Consider the following 19,730-nt stretch of genomic DNA (forward strand, 5'->3'; position numbering starts at 1 on the left):
ATAAACTCATTTCTTCCTGGACCACTGAGGAGGGGGGGAAATCAGTGTTAATTTAATCAATTGATCAAATGATCGATTGAGAAACTGGAGATGCCCGTTTACTGGGGGCAGTAACATCCTGGAACCTGAAACCACAAAAAGGGAACCACTGATTTCCTCACCTGCTGCTCCCAACCAAACTAGAGCCTGGGGAGAAAGGGGAGTCTTGGGGCCTTCTAGAGCCCAGTGCTCGCCTACAGGAGGGCAGGGGCAGCAGCTTCCGGGGAGTTTTACACTGGAATTAGTTACAGATGCAGTTACGGTGTCTTGTGTAAACGCCATCGATTGGGGAGCTGACAGTCTGGGGAGCTGCGATGCGGGACAATCAATCGGCCTGCAGTGTCACCTGCCACCTCGCTGAACAGTTGACAATGCAATTATCCAGTGTGGAGGCAGGGAGTTGGCGTGTGTCAAACGCACTTAGCCACTTTCCGGGCCTTCTCGATAACGCGTTTCACTGCCTCACGTCAGGAGAGTCGCACAGAGACAGACGCTGTTTAAAACCATTGATACTTGCTCTTTCTGCCTGTACTCCCCCTGTTCCAGCTTAACAATTGTGTTCCAAAAGGTGATTAAATCCTGTCCACTGCCACCCACCGGGGACAGAAGCAGCCTTGCTCCTAGCCACACCCCTCCCACCAGGCAGCCATCGTAAGTGCAGGTGGGGAGAGTCAGAAGACGGCACCTTCACCTTCTGTCCCAAACCTGTCTGCAGTGGTATACTGCTCCAAAACGTGTCACGGGCAGGTCTAGGGAGCACAGTGGCCATCAGGGACATCTTTAGCAACTGGGGTTCCCCTCTTGGCCCATGCCTGTGGATTTACCTTCCACATTCTTGCCTCGGAACTTGTTCAGTTCTGTCAACAGTTATTTCAAAGAGCTGTGCTAAAACTGCCTCTACTTGTTCTCTCCGGATTCTTTTCACTCCAGGTTAGTCAGAAGCAGCCGAGATCTAAGCAGGGACTCAGGAAAGATGGTACTCGAGGCAGGACAGAAGCCCTTCACAACTCACTGTCTTAGCATCCTCCTTCTCCCAACCCCCTCCCCCAACTACGCAGGTCTGGCTGGTCTGGAACCCGCTATGTGAACCAAACTGGCCTCGGATCAGAGATCCACCTTCCTCTGCCCCAGAAGCGCTGGGATAAATAAGTGTACCACCAGATCGGGCCTACTCCACCTGTTTGGAAGAGGCTTTGTGCTGCATTCCTTCAAGGCTTCAGCTAGGGCTCAGAGACAAAGGTGCAGAGCGACACTTTCCACTTCATGTGCAGCTCCCTCAGAAATGCCTCATCTCCCCACTCCTGGCCTACAACATCAGCCACTTGATTTGAAACCAATCTTTTCCATGTTCTTTGTCCAGACTGTCCCTTCTAGATGGACTGAGCTCTGGCTTCCCCAAATCCAGACAAGTGAATTCTTACTACCAATACAGGGGAGGACTTAGAGCCCAGCACCCCACACCTCTTTCTAAGACACAGAGGAGAGGAAGAGGAAGAGCAGGCTAGGACTCATTAGTCACATGTCTCCTTGACTATGAAGGACACAGAGTCAGGCTTATCCAAAGGGCTGCTTCCTTTGTGGCCCGTTTCTCCAGCCTGGAAAGACACCTACTCTCCTAAGTCTGGCAGAGTATCCCAGAAAAGCAGTTTCCACCCTAACTGTAGGTATCATTAGGTGAAGAACTAGGCCCTGAGTACTACCCACATGCAAACAGCACTAGCAGTCAGAAAATCTCAGGTTTCATCGGAGCCATCAGCAGCTGAGGTGCACATCCCGAAGAGCACTGCTGGACTGAGCCGTCAGAATGCACCAAAAATGACTGTTACTCTCTAGCAGCCGTTGGCTATTTCCTCAGGTTTTGTTACTTTGTTTGTTTAATTATTTGTAATTAATTATTGGGAGGAAGAGGCAGGTGAACCTGTGAGGCCGAGGCCAGCCTGGTCTACATAGTGAGTTCCAGGCCAGCAAGGGCTACAAAGAAAGACCTTGTCTCTAAATAAATACCCATCTATTTGTAACTGGACATCTCTTGGATGTTCTCTCGTCCTCTTCCTTTTGTCCTGAGACATCTGAGCCTCCTTGTCCTTAACCCCAAGCTCCCAAGCTCACGGCCTGTTCTTCTAAGCAAGTGTCCTCACCAAGACTCTTGTTTGACCACTGCCTCCCACAGGCATACACCGAGGCAGCTGATCTGACCCATGTAGGAAGCTTTGTCGAGGATGACGAAGGGACCCGAGGCTGGGGAGGGACAGGAGAATGAAGGGACACAGGGACTCATCACAGTTCTTCCATTCCTTCATATCTAACAAGGGGAGCAATCTCTGTCTTGTCAGCACGCACAGTGCAGCTTAAATGGACCTCACCGCTCGCCTGCTCATCCTGCCTCTGCCTCCCTCTCTGAAGTCGGCTGGGCAGCTTCCTCAGCTGGCGTTATCACTCCCTCTAACCGGTCTTGGCAGGCAATCTAATTCCTCCTGAAAAGGTCGCCGCCATTTTAACTGCCTTTCAATCACATTAAGCAGGAGCTGCCCAGCTTGCGGCCCAGCCCGCCCGGCGGGCGATCAATGCACTGCACTGACACCAGCCGCCTGGCAGGGCCACACCCAACCCCCCAAGAGTTGGGCCTATTGGTCCTGGCCAGGGAGGGTAGGCTGACAGATGGCCAGCTTTTGCAGATGGGTTTCAGGGGCAGAGGCAGTCAGGATCAGCCAGGGCCTCTCTTTGATAGCCCCCTCCCACTGAGGAGGCTCAGCCTCCATCGCTCCACACTCTGCTTCGTGGCCCCCGCTGATCTCGCTGTAAAACAGCCTTTCAAGTCAGCCTGTCTTTTGACTGCACTAAGCTGTTTAAGAGGCGGCAGCAGCTTCTATCAGGAAAGCTGGAGCAATTCTCTGCAGATAAAGGCACCTCCGGCCCCGTTCCCTCTTCAAGTCTCACTCTCATTCTCGCTCTCCAAACCGCTCAAAGAAAAGCCCTCTTTGAACTCTCCTCAGGAATTCTTGAAAGGAACAACCTCACAGTGTAAACACACCCGGAAAAATGATCCCCACCCGAGGCCTAAGAGCTTCCCACACCCAGCTGCTGGTGCCTCCCCAGGCAGAGAGACTTCGCTGAAGCAGCAGGCCCTGTGCGGCTTGACCCACTCCAGCTCTCCAGGAGCGCCCAAGAGCCACCAGGTCCCCTCCTGTGCCAAGAAACCTAAGGAACTACCACCGCAGTTGGTGTGTATAGTTGCAGTTGATAACAAGGCTCACCTACAACAGCTTTCCAGAACTGACCAGCAGGGACTGCCTTCAACACCTACACACACTTTAGTACCCATGGGCATAATTCTCTACTGTTCACTCTTGCAAGGCTTCAGATCCACTAGCGCTCCAGCACATAACTGCTCTGTGAAATGACAACTAAGACCGTGCATCTCACACTTGGGGGAAATGGTTTGTTTGTTTTTTAACCCCCTTGATTTTCCAATCTGACTTGCCCGGAGGCATGATGACCCATCTGCATTGCATGGGACTGCAGAGACTGGTCTCAGCGTGAGCCCAGGTGTTGTGGCTCTAAGGAAGCAAAGGCCCTCTTCAAGGCTGCTGTGAGAGTCCCCAGGGAGCAGACACACACAGTGGCACTCCCAAGGGTGGTACCCGGACACAGGAGGCAGATGGGACGCAGCCTGGCTCCCTTACTGACCACAAGATGCAGTACCAGCTGTGCTTCTGCAGAGAAAGAGGAAAGAGCTAAGAGCCAAGGAGCAGCTGCCTCCTTCCCTTGCCCACGGCAGGAGACAGTGACAAGAGGACACTGACCCTGAGCACCCAACCAATTCTTCCATCTCTTCAAGGAGGCCAAGCCTTGTCTTAGGAACTGGGAAGGCAGCAGAGATGAGCGGGGCCCTGCAGACTCTTGTGCAACAATTGGGGAGAGCCCAGGGGAAGCAGGGAGCAGCTGAGCCCGGGCCCCTCTTGCTTCAGGGCAGAGGGCGCCCTGGAAGAAGAGATGGGATCAGAGCTAAAATTAGATTCACCAATGAAGCTCATGGGAGGTCAAATTTTGCCATAACTCACTCTCTCCTCTGTAACTGATTTCCCTGACATAGAGCTGAGGAGGAGGAGGAGGAGGAGGAGGAGGAGGAGGAGGAGGAGGAGGAGGAGGAAAATCCAATGTGTTTGCCTAGAAGCCCTGAGGGCCCCTAGTGCTGGAGGTGTACAGCAGGTTGCTGGATTCTCATTTATCAGCCTTAAGAGGGATGGAGTGATAAATGCATAACCGTCCCTTTAATATTTTATGCAGGTGCTAACGCGGCTTGGCTGTCACCTTCAATGCATCACCCGAGGCTGAGAGCCCCCTCGTCATTGCTAGCTTGCAGCCTCACAATTCCATTTCCCCACCCAAATACATCCACTTTAATATGCACATCACAGGCAGGCAGCGCGGTTACAAAGGAGCCCCACCAGCAGTAGTTCCCACGTGGTGGAAATGATGCCCAGCTACCCGCAGTGACCTGGTCACCAGAGTGCCACTGCCCAAGTCGTCAGCTGCTTTATACCTCGGAAGCCACCTTCCAGGAGTGTGGTGGCCCGTATCCGCTTCTGCCCACACCATTCATACTCCTCAAAGCGGTTGCTGTTCTCATGCTCGATGTCCACAGCATCATCCTCAGCCACGCAGGAGCCTTCCCTCTGTGAAGAGCAGAGCAGGATCATGCAGAGCCCAGGCCATCCCTACCTACTCCCAGAGCCTGCAAGGAAGGCACAGCCCTAGCCCCTGCTGTGGGATGCCAAATGGACTCCCTTGAAACACAACCAATATGGAAATCAAAGACCTGGCCTCTTCCCCACCACTGTCCACAGGAGCCCGAACAGGGAATAAGTGGAAATGAAAGCAAAAGGAAGAGGCAAAGAGCAGAGGGAAGAAGCTGCTGAGACCACATGGAGACCCCAGGAGCCCAGAGATTCGGAGCAGTCAGCAGCAGTCAGGGAAGGGAGGAGGAAGGAAGGTGGGTGGCCACGGCCCCTCTACCTTAGAAAGGCAATGCTCCACATGCCTACTCATCTCCTGCTCCGATCCTGCCAGGGGGCGGTTGCACAGGGGACATACCTGCCCTTCATCTTGCTTCCTCCGTTTCATTTTCCCAATCCGAGCTGCATGGAGAAACAGAAAATGAAGAACACAATAAGCTGCTGGCCACTGTGGCTCTGTAGTTCAGTGCCCCAGTGGAGCAGACACATCCTGCCCTGCTACCAGCCATTAGCCTTTCTGTTCAGTGCCTGATGTAGCCCTCATTCTTCAGTGCCTCCTGCTCCTCCGGGCCCCAGCCTTGCTCCTTGGTGGGCCACAAGTGCCTCAAGAGCAACCCACCCCTCCCTAGTTGCAGTGCCCAATGAGTCCAGCAGGCGGAGAAACTCCCTGTAGCTAGGTATGTCTCCAGAAAACCAAACCCAGAGACTTACTCATTGGTGTTTGGAACTACAGCTCTAAAGAGTTTCTTGGTTAGAATTCCAGGCTATTCCAAGACTTGATTTGATCTACTGTTTACTCACCCTTTAGAAACTTCTTTTGTCCCAGGGCCAAGTGCCCCAAGTATGGTACCTAGCACACCGCTTAGGACCATGCCAAGAGCACTACCTCTGAGGTGTCCTTTCCCATTTTACAGGAAAGGAGACTGAGGGACAGTTGTAAAAGTATAGAGGGTCTGGTTAGACCTTGGGCAGCCAGGTCAGGATACCAGAAGAGGGCAGGCCTTATGGTTCTTACCCGGACCTGTCCCATCATCTCTAATCGGTACAGAGGGCTGGCAGGCCCCAGAGCAGAGGTCTGCCTGCCATGCTGTCCCAAAGGGGCTCAGTTCCAAAGCGCACACTGCAAGCCCACGGCACTGCTAATTAATGCTGAGAGATGCAATCATTTCTAATTAGCTCACTAATCCTTCTCGGCAGCCCTCCTGTCACCAAAGCAGGAAGAGGTCAAAACAAGAGACTCTTTTCCTTTTGCCTCTCCCAGAATGCAACAGCAGGATAAGTGATGACCACTTTGAGACCAGACTGATGGCGGAAGGGTTAGGGAGCTTGTCAAGGAGGGAAAGGCTTTCTATTGAAAGGCCAGGAAGAACTCTCTTAGGTATGCTGACCCTGGTGGAAAATTCGTGAATAGTCAGGGGAGGGAAACACAGGTGAGCGTTCATATGCTACAGGTCAGGGTCTCTACGCTATGTTGGTCTCAGAGCCAGTACCTCATGAAAGGACGCTCACTAACATCTACATTTGAAGCAAAGGTTGTCTTCCCACTTTTTGTTTGTTTGGAGACAGGGTTTCTCTATGTAGCCTTGGCTGTCCTGGAACTCACTCTGTAGATCAGGCTGGCTTCCAAATCACAGAGATCCACCTGCCTCTGAGTGCTAGGATTAAAGGTATGTACCACCACACCTGGCTTGTCTTCCTACGTTTTAACAAATGAAGAAACCTCATAAAGGAACAAGCCTAAGTACTCAACAAGTAGCAAAGGCAAAATAAGGAACCAGGCCTGACTCTACAGCCTAGAATGCTCCCTTGTACCACGAGGTTCCATCTCAGCCTTGTCGGTGAGAGATCCCATGAGTTCGCTAGGTTTCCAGCCTCTCTGCCTGTGGAGGATCTGAGGTTGGGAGTGTCTCAAACTGTAGGAACAGTAGCCCCAGAAAGAGCAAAAGCAAAGGGAAATTTACCAGCCTACAAGAACTGCATGTGGGATTTCAGAACCTAGGTCTAACTCATCTCTGCAATTCCCTGTGTTTCCACTATAGAGATGTGACTGTATTCTGGGCCCTTTGTGCATATAGATCCAGATCCCTGCTTTGTTGATCTAATCCTTGGAATTTCAGGCACAGACAGGCTTTGACACCAGAGCTAGGGAGAAAAGAAAACATGGAAGACATCAGAAAGGAATTGGGTAAAGGCTCCCAAAAGTTATTGGAAATGTGGTGTGGAGTAGTGTGCCCACAAAGGTCCCGTACATTCTTGCCAAATGTGAAGGCACCTCCCCGGGTAAGAGGATGACTACTGATGAGCTGGAAAATCCAGTAACTGAACGGGGTATGGTGGCTCAATGCCTGTGACCCTACTACTATGAGGCTGAGGTTGAAGGCTAGCCTGGGCTATATGGGGGCGCCCTCATCTCAAAACAAAAACAAGACAAAAAGATTTGATTACTGAATAAAGAAATGACTGAGCACGATACTGCTAGATGTTCTCTTTGCCCAGGACACCTAGGCCAGCAGAGGAATCCTTACAGCCCCAGAAATCTATCCTGACGGCCCAGCTTCACCTGCGAATTACCAGGCAAGCAAGGAAGTCCCGAACAAGTTTTCCACAGCGTGGCAGGGTGTTTAGTTCTGTCCTTGAAGCTGCCTCTGAGTCAAAGCATTTGACATGGTTGCAGACGCAAAGGTTTTAGGGAAAAGCAGACTTGAATCATGGCTCAGCTACACCAACTTGGTGATATCAAACAAATGACCTTCAGCTACCAGAGCCTCGGTTTCCTTCTGTACAAAACACTGCAGTGTGCTCCTCTCGGAGGCGTGGTGAGACCGGCGCTAGCCCACAATGAGTGCTCTTCTCTTTTCCACACCGGGCTAAACCTGGAGGTAGCAATCAAGTGGTAAGGGCTGGGGATCTTAAACGTCCATGGTCTTACTCACCAGCTGGCCCAGAGACCCTAAGCCCTTTACAGTGAACCCCAACTTACACCACACCTCAGTCAGCACAAAAAGCGGGACCATTCAATTGTGTTCTGCAAACAGGAATGCTCCAGAGGTTTGAATCCAAAAGGGGGACCGCCAGGTAGTGCATACACGGCCTGCTTTCAGAAAAGGCCTCTAAGAGCTGTCGAGCCCACGCTGATCACCTTTGTGAAATGTGGGCCGACTGATAACTCAAAGAGCCCTGGGACGAGTTAGTTCCTGTTGCCGTGGGAACTCGAGATCTCATTGCATTGTCAAGTGTCAGCAGAGAGGCTGCATTCACACTACTGGGCACTGATTAAAAACCAGAAGAAAAACATTCTCAGCGCCCTGCCGACTTGTATAGTGAGGTCCCAGCAGTCTGCAAATTCAAAGCTGAGCTCCCGAGTGGAATTGTGTAGCTTGTTCCTCATTCTCCGACACTTATTGTCCCCCAGGGTTCTTTCGGGCCTTTAGAAAGGCTTGGGCACGAGCTGAGTACTGTAACCCTCCATTAGACAGACGGGGAAACTGAGGGCGGCAGCCTTGGTTTGCACTCTCAGACGCTGCGACTGCCAAGAAGTCAGTTGGCCCGATGATGAAGAGACCCAGGCAAGCCAGGAGCTGCGGGCAGTGAAGGAGGGAGGAGGCCGGGGGTGGGGCGGAGGGAGGGGCCGGACCGGACTCACCATTCAGTCGGGTTTGCCGGTTGGCTCGCACTCGCAGGAAGGTCTGGGAGAAAATCCCCGGCAGATGCAAAAAAAAATAAAAAATAAAGCACAGAGCGTCAGACGCGGCCTGGAGTCCCGGCCCCTGCCCTAGTACCCGACCCTCATCCAGGCCCGCCCCGCCCCAAGCAGCCCGTAAACAAACCTACTTCCTCCCTCCCGCCGGCCCCCCTGCTCCGCCGGCCGCTCCGGGCCCTCGGCATAGCCGCCGGGGCTGCTTTAACGGGACCCCGCGGCCGCCGCGCGGTGCCGCTCCAGCCCCAGCCTCTGGCGCTCTGGGCCCCGCGGCAGCCCGGCCGGCGAGGGCGGCGATGCGGGCGGATTCCCCCCGGCTGCCCGGCGGCGGCGGCACCTCAGCTCCCAGCAGCGGCGGCGGCCATGTTGGCCCTGATCACGTGATCCGCCGCCGTAACGCGCTGGGGGTGAAAGTTCACGGGCGGGGGTGTGCGGGCAGACCCGGGCCAGGAAATTGCGGCTAGCGGCGGGGTTAACGACCTGCTGGGGCCGCCCCCTCCGGCCCCTCCCACGGCCCCAAGGACTCTCCGCCCCAGCTCGGGCGGCCCGCTGGTGCTTCCCACCACGGTCCTTCCGGCCTGGCCTCGGAGATCGACCTGGGCTCCTGCTCCCCGCGCGCCGGCCCAGGGCAGCACCTCCAAAGGGGTGCTTTTCCAGGGAGAAGGCATAGGAGGTCCCGATCGTCTGCGGGGGCCGTCTCCGCCAAAGCCCATCTTCCTCACAGCCTCTAGCCCATCGCAGGATACCCCACGTTTCATCGCCTGCAGGCCGTTCCTGGAGCTCCCACAGGCATCACGTGCCCGTTAGGCCAACAGCGATCTAAATAGGCGCCTTCCTCCTAGGTTCTCAGGACACCTGTTCAGGTGTGCCCACTCGGTTGCCCTTGATGCCGCTTCCGTTTATCCCCCACGGTGCAACTTCTGGATCGCTCTCACTCTCTTTGTTTTGTTTTTCGAGACAAGGTTTCTCTGCGTAACAACACTGGCTGTCCTGGAACTGACTCTCTAGACCAGGCTGGCCTCGAACTCACAGACAACCGCCTGCCTCTCTGCCTCCCGAGTGTTGGGATGTGTGCCACCAGTGCCCTGTGAATCTTCTGGATCTTGGGAAAACGCCTTTAAATATTTAAATTTTATCTGCACCTCCTGTCTATCTCCTACAACCTTAAGCTTCCCCTGCTGTAAGATGATATCCATCTCTTATCATTTTTGTTTGTATAAATTTGTATTGGTGGGCTGACCACTCCAGAGCTAGGGTTGCTATGAGTCATTTGCGCAAACCAGAGCCCAGCATGTCTCTTAGCTGTAGGAGGCCGACCCTCGGGATGTCTTCAGTGACTACCTTGGTTTTCACAACGCTTAGCTCCTAATAGCTCTCCCCATTGCAGGTGTTTCCTAGCTTATTTCTTGATCTCCAGTTTCTCTTCCTGCAACCAATCCTCCACACTTCACTCATGATCTTTCTTTTGTTCAAAATTAACGAGTTTCCCTTTCTTTAAATCTATCAAAGATTTACCGTGGAGAAGATCTGCAACTTGACTCACACCTGCCCTGCCCTGCCCTGCCTGCTTTAGTCTCTTGGACCATGTCTGTTCCATCCTTTGCCTTCCTGGCAGCTTTGCAGAGCTACCTGTAGATCTTTTGAACACTATGTGCTCTGGTTCAGATATCTCCGGGCTCTGTGATAGCCACTGCACACTGCTGTTCATCCACCAGGACTATGTATGGCAAGGCTCCATTTTTTTTTTCTCCCCCGTTACTGGGTTTGTTGTCTCTGAGTTTTCTTGGTTCCTTAACTTTCTTCTGATCATGTGTATTTTCACTATTTAAATACTTCTTTTCTTGGAAGGCAGTTCATCCGTATCTAGTGGGACAAAGGACATGAGGCAAGCCCTGAGCCAATAAAGAGCTGGAGGATGGATCTAGTTTGAATCTAGAATCTTCCCTAAAGGCCCATGTGTTGAAGACTTGGTCTCTGGCTTACTTCTGTCGGGAGGTGAGAGAACCTAAAAGAGGTGGGGCCTAGTGAGAAGTCTTCTGTGCCACCACAGACCCAAAGCAACAAGGCCAACCAATTATAGACTAAAACCAGGAACCATTTAAGCTGTTCATTTCAGGGATGAGTTACTGGTGGAAATCTGGACTAACACAGGGCCAATCTAGGGCATAAGGACACACAGATTTCTGTTTCAAATTTTAACTTGTTTCTCATAAGTTATATTATTAGAAAAGTCTGGAGATCATGAATTTTACCTTCTACAGTTGCCATGATGGTAAAGTGATGTCACGGTTGAAGTGGGTTAGACACTCATCAGGGATCAATAGGAATCCAAACCAGAAACCAATGCCCTCTGCCTAGTTTGGTGAATTTATTTTATTTTTTCCCCCAGTATTGGGGACTGAATCAAAATAGGGCCTCAAATTGCTAAGAAAGTGCTCTACTACTGAGCTACACCTCCATCACCTTTCATTATTTTAGTTTGAAACAGGGTCTAGCTAAGTTGAACTTTGAACTTGAGCCCAACCTGGCTTCAGCTTGCAATTTGTCCTGTTTTGGCCTCCTGGATGGTTGGGAATGCTCAGCTTTCAGCGATTTATAAAGTCCAGCATATCTGCCTGGGATGGCAGAACAGGAGGTCCCTAGCCAGTTTCCAGTTTCATGTCCTGCGAATTTCACTTTCCAAAAACACATCCAGGGAGTGTTTAGCTTTAATTCTGAGAGCATACTGGATTGTAACAGGGCCCTCAATATACCATTCCATATTCCACTGTGCTCTTTGCACGCAGTATTGCCTTTATCTAGAATATCTTTCTTCCTTGTTCACCAAGGGGAACTTCTGGTCCTTTTCTGGAACGCAGGTTAGTTATTACCCCCTCTGTGAGGCTTGCGGTCATTTTCCTTTCACTGTGCTATCTTAGAATCTCACTTATTCCCTTTTTTTCACATTGAAACACTAAGGCATAATGAAGGCAAGGACACTGGCTGTGCAGGAATGGTACCAGATAAACATTTGAACAAAGGAAGGCTAAGGCAAGGTCTTTGCTTTGGAGGAACTCCAAGTCCAGTGGAGAGTCAGATTCATTGTGATAAATGTTGTCACCGTTCTTTGCAGGTTTTCTCCAGAATGGCATTTCCTCTGGGCGGTGGTGGCACACGCCTTTAATCCCAGCACTTGGGAGGCAGAGGTAGGCGGATCTCTGTGAGTTCGAGGCCAGCCTGGTCTGTGTACAAAGGGAATTCCAGGACAGGCTCTAAAGCTGTACAGAGAAACCCTGTCTCAAGGAAAAAAAAAAAAAAAAAGAACAAAACAGAATAGCATTTCCTCACCCCTTGATTAAGGGCTGGCTTTGGGTCTTGCTTTGCCCAATAGAAAGTGATGGATGAGGGCTGGAGAGATGGCTCAGTGGTTAAGAGCACTGCTTGCTCTTCTAGAGGTCCTGAGTTCAATTCCCAGCAACCACATGGTGGCTCACAACCATCCATAATAAGATCTGGTGCCCTCTTCTGGCCTGCAGGCATATGTATGCAGACAGAACACTGTATACATAATAAATGAACAAATCTGAAAAAAAAGTGATGGATGATGGAAATGATGCTGTATAACTTCCAGATTCTGGTTTCAAGAAGCCTTGCAGCTTTGGCCACCGTCTTAGTGGGGCACTACCTAGAATCTGCTAAGAAAAGAAGGTGAGAGGTAGGCTGGAAATGTAGCTCAGTTGTTAGAGTGGTTGCCTAGCATGCATGAGGTCCTGAGTTCAATCCCCATTGTTCCCCAGTCTTTAAGAAAGAGAGGGAGGAGAGAGGGAAATGTAGTTGTGGACAGGACAGGAACCAGGGGCAGTATAACTTTGAACATGTGGTAAGGCCAGCTCTGAATGAGCTGCGTGAACAAGGGGATGTCTAGCCAATGACCACACCTACCACAGACACGTGCACATCCATGTTTATCGCTACATTATTTATAATAACTAGGAAATGGAGCCAGCTTAGATGTCCATCAACAAGAATGGATAATGAGGGGCTGGCAGGATGGCTTAGCAGTTAAAAGGAATTATTTTTGCAAAGGACCCAAGTTCAGGTCCCAGCACCCATATGGTGGCTGTAACTCCAGTTCCAGATCTGACTCCCTCTTCTGACCTCTGAGGACACCAGGTGTTCACCTGGTACACATACATACATGAAGTCAAAACCATTCATACAGATAAAAATAAATAAATCTGGCAGAGGCAGGCAGATCTCTATGAGTTCGAGGCCAGTCTGGTCTACAGAGCTAGTTCTAGAACAGCCAGCACACACAGAGAAACCCTGTCTCAAAAAACCAAAACTAAATAAATATAATTTTAAAAAAAGGAATGGATATTGAAAATGTACTATATATACATGATGGAATTCTCTCTCTCTCTCTCTCTCTCTCTCTCTCTCTCTCTCTCTCTCTCTCTCTCTGTGTGTGTGTCTGTGTGTGTCTGTGTGTGTGTGTCTGTGTGTGTCTGTGTGTGTCTGTGGTGTACACACTGTCCTGTGCATGTGTGTGTGTGTGTGTGTGTGTGTAGGCCAAAGGTAAATGTTGGGTGTCTCTTCTTGCTCTCCATTTTATTTTTTGAGATGGTCTCTCATGGACCGGAAAAGTTCATCTCCAATAGTTGGCTGATAAGCGAGACCTTGGGATCCTCCTGCTTCTGCCCCCCTCACTGGAACTATAGGCATGTGTCTATGCTGTCACGTCTGGCTTTTTACAAGCGTGCTGGGGATCTGACTCAGGTCCTCATGTTTATATAGTAAACTCTTGACTCAGTGAGCCATCCCCCCCCCCCCCGCAGCCCTACACAATGGAATTCTATTCCATTGTAAAGAAATAGAGAATCATGAAATTTGCAGGCAAATGGGTGGATCCAGAAAGAATTATATTAAGCACAATAACCCAGACTCAGGAAAACGTTCCATGTTCTTTCTTACATGTGGACCCTGGGATGTAATGTCCATATGTATATATAGAGTGTGAGATCCTAGCATGTAATGTCCATATGTATATATAGAGAGTGTGAGATCCTAGTATGTAATGTCCATATGTATATATAGAGAGTGTGAGATCCTAGTATGTAATGTCCATATGTATATATAGAGAGTGTGAGATCCTAGCATGTAATGTCCATATGTATATATAGAGAGTGTGAGATCCTAGCATGTAATGTCCATATGTATATATAGAGAGTGTGAGATCCTAGCATGTAATGTCCATATGTATATATAGAGAGTGTGAGATCCTAGCATGTAATGTCCATATGTATATATAGTGTGAGATCCTAGCATGTAATGTCCATATGTATATATAGAGAGTGTGAGATCCTAGTATGTAATGTCCATATGTATATATAGAGAGTATGAGATCCTAGCATGTAATGTCCATATGTATATATAGTGTGAGATCCTAGCATGTAATGTCCATATGTATATATAGAGAGTGTGAGATCCTAGCATGTAATGTCCATATGTATATATAGAGAGTGTGAGATCCTAGCATGTAATGTCCATATGTATATATAGAGAGTGTGAGATCCTAGTATGTAATGTCCATATGTATATATAGAGAGTGTGAGATCCTAGCATGTAATGTCCATATGTATATATAGTGTGAGATCCTAGCATGTAATGTCCATATGTATATATAGAGAGTGTGAGATCCTAGCATGTAATGTCCATATGTATATATAGTGTGAGATCCTAGCATGTAATGTCCATATGTATATATAGTGTGAGATCCTAGCATGTAATGTCCATATGTATATATAGAGAGTGTGAGATCCTAGCATGTAATGTCCATATGTATATATAGAGAGTGTGAGATCCTAGCATGTAATGTCCATATGTATATATAGAGAGTGTGAGATCCTAGCATGTAATGTCCATATGTATATATAGAGAGTGTGAGATCCTAGCATGTAATGTCCATATGTATATATAGAGAGTGTGAGATCCTAGCATGTAATGTCCATATGTATATATAGAGAGTGTGAGATCCTAGCATGTAATGTCCATATGTATATATAGAGAGTGTGAGATCCTAGCATGTAATGTCCATATGTATATATAGTGTGAGATCCTAGCATGCGTCCCTATGTATACGAAAGAGTGTGGGCATATTTTATGAAACTAGTAAAGAGACTGAAAGAAGGGAAAAGGAGGAACTGAGGAATTCAAGAGACACTAGGACATACATGACATGAGAGCAGAAAGGAGCTCTGGGGGATGGGGTGGAAGGCCATACCAGGGGGACTGGAGAGAAGATGGGGGTGGAGAATCAATAACATGTTCCATGTGAAATGCCATCATGAAACCAAATGCTAGATACAGTAATTTAAATTTTTAAGAGAGAAAAGGGGGAAATATTAATTTGTGCTATGCCAACAAATTTTGGTATGGTATGCTATATATTATTAGCTAATGGATGAATATCTGATCAGGTGATCACAATATAGTGCAACTGTACCAAAACTTGGGACACATGGGGTCATAAGAAGAGGTAGATGATCTGGGAAGAGTTCTTGGAGGGAACAGTGTTTTAGCAGGATGTTGAGGGACAAATAGAAATTTATGGGGTGAAAGATTTCTGTCAAAAGCAGCTTGTCTATAGAGGGGGAAGGGAGAGAAGGCGTGTTCAGGGAGTAGGTAACTTAGGAAGTTGAGGCAGAGGCGTTGTGGAAGGGAGTACCAAGAAAGAACATGAGGATACAAGTTGGCTCTAAATCACAGAATCTTGGTGCTACAAAAGGACCTTGAACTTTATCTAAGAAATTGCTTAATCTGATTGGTCATTTAAGAAAGTACTTGGAAATCCTTCAATTCGGGAGGCTGAGGTAAAGGATTGCGTCAAGTGTGAGCCAGCTTGAGTTACAGTATGAGGCTCTGTACCCATACCTCCCCCGCCAGAAAAAAAACCCACCACACAAACCCTGAAATGTCTGTCCATAGTAACACATAACTGTAATACTAGCACTTATGAGGCAGAGGTAGGGAGATCACTGTGAGTTTGGGGCCAGCCTGGGGAACATGGCGAGAACCTATCGCAAAATAGGGGAGGCTGTTTTGAGTCTAGAATGGGGTAGAATCAGAGTCTGAGGGGTACCCAAATGTGTTCCAGAGGTTTCCATACATCTCTAAGTCAGTTGCAAATAAATACCAGATAGGAATGTGTGGGCATATTCTTTTAGGCAAGAGGCTTTCCTCATATGCTACAGAGAATAAAAGAAACACATTTTGAGGAGAGGAATGGGGTCAGGGAGCCAGTCGGTGCTTGGTGGTCTTTTTTTCCTCTTTAGCAGGTGTTGAGGCTGCAGCGAGCGGGGGTGGGGGGGGGTAGAGGATGGGTCTCTGAGGGCAGGTCTCTCTCTGCCTATCCTTTGGAAGGGAACTCCGTGGAACAGAATTTTATCTCTTTACACCAAAGGTCCCTAGAATCAGGTCACCTCCAGCCAGGTTTCCACCTCCAGCCTGGTTGTCTTATTAGTGCAGTGTCCAGGGCTGACTGGGTGTCTCTCTCAGAAAAGGGTTCACGGGGCTAGAGAGATGATGGCCCATTGGTTAAGAGCTCTTCCAGAGGATCCAAGTTTGGTTCCTGGTACCCATCACAACCACCTGTAACTCCACTTGTAGGGGATTCAACGCTTCTGGCCTCCATGGGCATCTATACTTACGTGTGTGTGTGTGAGTGAGTGTGTGTGTGTGTGTGTGTGTGTGTGTCTGTGTCTGTGTCTGTGTGTCTGTGTCTGTATGTGTGTGTGTGTGGTTCTGTGCCTCCCCCCACATACACACTATTTAAAAACAAAACATCATTCATGGATGCATAGATTTCTCCCCAGCCATGGCGCTTTGGGCTATGCATTTTATTTTATTTTTTAAATAATTAAAAAAAACTATTCTTTTTTATGTGTATTGGTGTTTTACTTGTATGTGTGGTGCCCACAGAGGCCAGAGAGGATGTTGGATCCCTTGGGACCTGGGTTCTAGATGGTTATGAGCCCAGGGTCCTCTGGAAGTGCTGTTGACCACTGAGCCAACTCTCCGGCCCCTTGGGCTATGCATTTTAACCCTACCCTGAGGAGAGGCCAGTGGCCTGGGGGGTCTAGCCTACTCTTAGGCCTAGAAAATTTTGTCTTCTTTTCCTAAATGGTGCGGGGATTGCTCCATGCTAGGCAAGTGCTCTATCCGGGAGTCACATCCCAGCGCCTAGCTGTACTTGGCATTCCACTCTGAAAGCTTGGCAGCCTGGCACCAGGCTGCCAGCTGGGAGGAAAGGGTTCCTGAGAAACACCTTTCTTCAGTTCCAGCCAAGGTTCCCTGGACGCTGACAGATTCCCTGGCTGTCCATCCAGGTTACTAGCATGCTTGCTCTGCCTTTCCACATCAGGTCATTGTCCTTTTCCCTTTTAAGCCAGGGCTCCCTGGAAAGCCCTGCTGCCATTGAAACAAATGGTCCTTGGAGCAGAATCATGTTTTCTGCCATCTGAGTGGGTTCTCAAAAGCAGGGCTCCAGCTCCCAGACACAGGCCCCTGGAGGAAGGTCTTTCTCCTTTCTACCTCAGAGAAAGCTCATCGAAAGTTCCACTGCTGCTCTGGGGTCCTCTCCCTGCTCTGATCTTTTAGGACTTATCTCTTTGCTGTTTGACTATGACGCCCACAAGCAATATCCGCTTGCTTCTCCCTGATCTTGAGGTTTGGCATGCTTATTTGGCTCCAGGGGTCTGGCTTTGAGGTCAGAAATCTCTGGTGATTCTGGACTACACTTCTAGGCCCCCTTGTAAGACAAGAATCCCACAAGCCACTCCCTGATAGATAGGATACCTCAAAAGTGCTCAGAACCAGCAGAGCCCCAAAGAACTTGGCATCTCACCCTAAAATCCATCTGCTTAATAAGGCCCATTCCCTGACACCTGTGCTTTCTAAGTTCACTTGGGCCACTGGATACAAAGGGCACCAAACACAGCTCCGGCCTCGTCAGGAGGAGCTGGCACCATGCATGGGCTGGACTCTCTCGCCCCGGTGAGATTCCTCCTAGCCTCCTGCCACTCCCTCCTCACCTGGTATCTGTCGGAGTGGTGCAGGTCATCGGTGGTAGAAGAGTGTGGTGATGCCGTTGGAGAGTCTCCTTCCCTCTTGATGGAAGCAGACAACAGGAGGGACTGGAAGAAGAAAAGGACACATGGCCCCAGGCCAAGTGAGACCAACGTTCAGTGCCCAGGAGCTCCCTGTCCTCTGGGAGTTTTAGCAGTGAGACAGAGGGAGGGCACAGGGATGGAGGCCTATGAAACTCTGAACTGATGTGGTCAACACGGAAGTCCAGCTGTGAGAGAGGATGGATGGTGTTAGTTCTACATATAGACCCTTGCTTGTGGATTTTGTTTGACACAATGTCTCACTCTTAGCCCAGACTAGCCTGGACCTCCCAATGACCCTCTTATCATGGCCCCCCAGTGCTGAGGATGCAAGCATGCCCCACAGCACTAGCTAGAACATTGTTTCCGCTAAGCTCTAAGTGGGGAGGGACCACTGACCCATCCTCAGCAGACTGAACTAGACGTGCTTTTTTTTTTTCTTTCCAGAACACAGACTCTGGGACCCATGTGAAGGGTTGGGGGGTAAAGCCACATACCTGCCACCTTGCCTGCCCCTAATACAGGCTGATGGCAGCCCCACTATGGAGACAGTAAATTAAATAGTATGTATGAGTTTCCAGCATGTAGCCAGGGATGTACGCTGGGTGCATTTAGCCCTGCGCTGTGGTGATGACCCCAGCAAAAACCCCAGCAAAACTAATCCCCCTCCGTCAATCTCGGATGGCCTCTTCTACATACGCCTGCAGTTTGGATTAATAAACTGTCTGCTTCAAATTGTGTGCGAGCACCACAATTCTAAATACCACATGGCATGTTCAGCCCAAGAGCCAGCTCTTGCCAAGGCCTGTTCAGCTGCGAATGGGGTGCTCAGAGGCCTGAAAATAATCCATACCCCCTCCCTCCTTCAGCTAGCACAGCTCTGAGCCGGAAGCACACAATTCCCTAAAAGCCCTCCCCAGCTTCGAAAACTATGCCAAATCACCAGTGACAGCCCAAAGAAAGCAATTTGGGGAAGATGGAGCGGCCATTTATCCTTCATCTCTGACTGAACCTTAGGATGTGACCCGCATGCGGTGGCCACGCTGTACATCCTTAGCTAAGGGCCCTAGAAGTGAGGGGTCTGGTCCCAGCTGCTGATGTGTCAGGGTACCCTGATGTATCCAAGGTCCAGGAGCTGGAGGAGGGAGCGGGCCGCAGAGGGCCTGGAATGGGGTGGCCTCCAAATGGGACTTCTGATGGGAGGCCTGGCGGGTGACCGCCCCAGCCAGAAAGATGTCAGGCAATGTTCCTCTCCAATCCCAAGGAGGATGTTGAGGAGACAGAACAGTGTGTCACAGTGTGTGGACCCCCCAACAGTAACAAAGCTCTCCTCTGTCTGCCTCTGTCTCTCTCTAGGTTGGAAGCCTTAAGAGGCCTCCGCATTACACCTGGGGCAAGCGGAATAAAAAAAGGTCACTGGCGCTTTTTAAACATGGACCAAAAAGCAGTAAAATGTGTTTTGAAAAAAAAAAAATCCTGGCATTAAATCATGACTTTTTGCCTGGCTCTTCGCCTCATTAAAAGTGGCCTTTTGGAAGGTAAAATTATCATTGTAAGCGATAAGATCTTTAAGAAAATAATTCACGGCTTCTTCACCCTTTAATATGATAGCCGCCACAGGCTAATTTTTTTCTTAATGGCAACGAGGCCATCAATCTTGTCTAAGGGCCCCTCGCCCTCTCCTCCTTCCCCTCCCGCCCTCCCTCCCTCCCTGTCTGCTCAGATGCTCATTTCAACCTTCTGCTTTCTACCTCTTTCTCCTATGACCTGCTTCCCTAAAGCTGAGGTCAAGAACAAGGAGAAGCCAGCGACTGATCAGCTTTGGGGAGTTTATCTGGGGAGAGGTGAGCAGTGGTCCCTTTTCTCTGCCTCGATCAGTATGCCAGTGTCCCAGGTTGCAGGAAGTGTCTGTGCTTAAGACTTCCTGGGTATACATTCTGACCTATGGGTCACATATGTGAGAGGTAAGTATGGATGAAGAGCGTGTCTGCCAGGGCCGGCCCTGGGAACACTAACTAGCCCTTCTGGTTTCCAATGTCTCGGCCCTGCCATTCATACTCAGGTAGTGGCTGAAGCAGAAGCTTGGCCATGACCTTCAGTTACTCCACCATT

General features: G+C 49.7%; 1 protein-coding gene across 2 annotated transcripts in view; it reads right to left on the reverse strand.

Annotated features, from left to right (window-relative positions):
• The window catches only part of Rnf220 (ring finger protein 220), a 110,550-nt gene that overhangs the window by 10,085 nt on the left and 80,735 nt on the right, over positions 1–19,730 (reverse strand). The window contains exons 4-7 of one of the 2 annotated variants that reach the window (XR_009377632.1): positions 17,544–17,645; positions 8,419–8,461; positions 5,056–5,177; positions 4,583–4,715 (exon numbers count right to left, since the gene is read on the reverse strand). Coding sequence is in view for 1 of the 2 variants with exons in the window: in XM_059254829.1 (XP_059110812.1) it covers positions 4,583–4,715; positions 5,056–5,177; positions 8,419–8,461; positions 8,607–8,660 (352 nt within the window). In the remaining variant the exon portion in view is untranslated. Of the gene's footprint in view, positions 1–4,582; positions 4,716–5,055; positions 5,178–8,418; positions 8,462–8,606; positions 8,752–17,543; positions 17,646–19,730 lie in introns of those variants that run through there. The other variant, XM_059254829.1, reaches the window with a different exon arrangement.

This window comes from Peromyscus eremicus, chromosome 2, assembly GCF_949786415.1.
Source record: "Peromyscus eremicus chromosome 2, PerEre_H2_v1, whole genome shotgun sequence".
Classification (NCBI taxonomy): Eukaryota; Metazoa; Chordata; class Mammalia; order Rodentia; family Cricetidae; genus Peromyscus; species Peromyscus eremicus.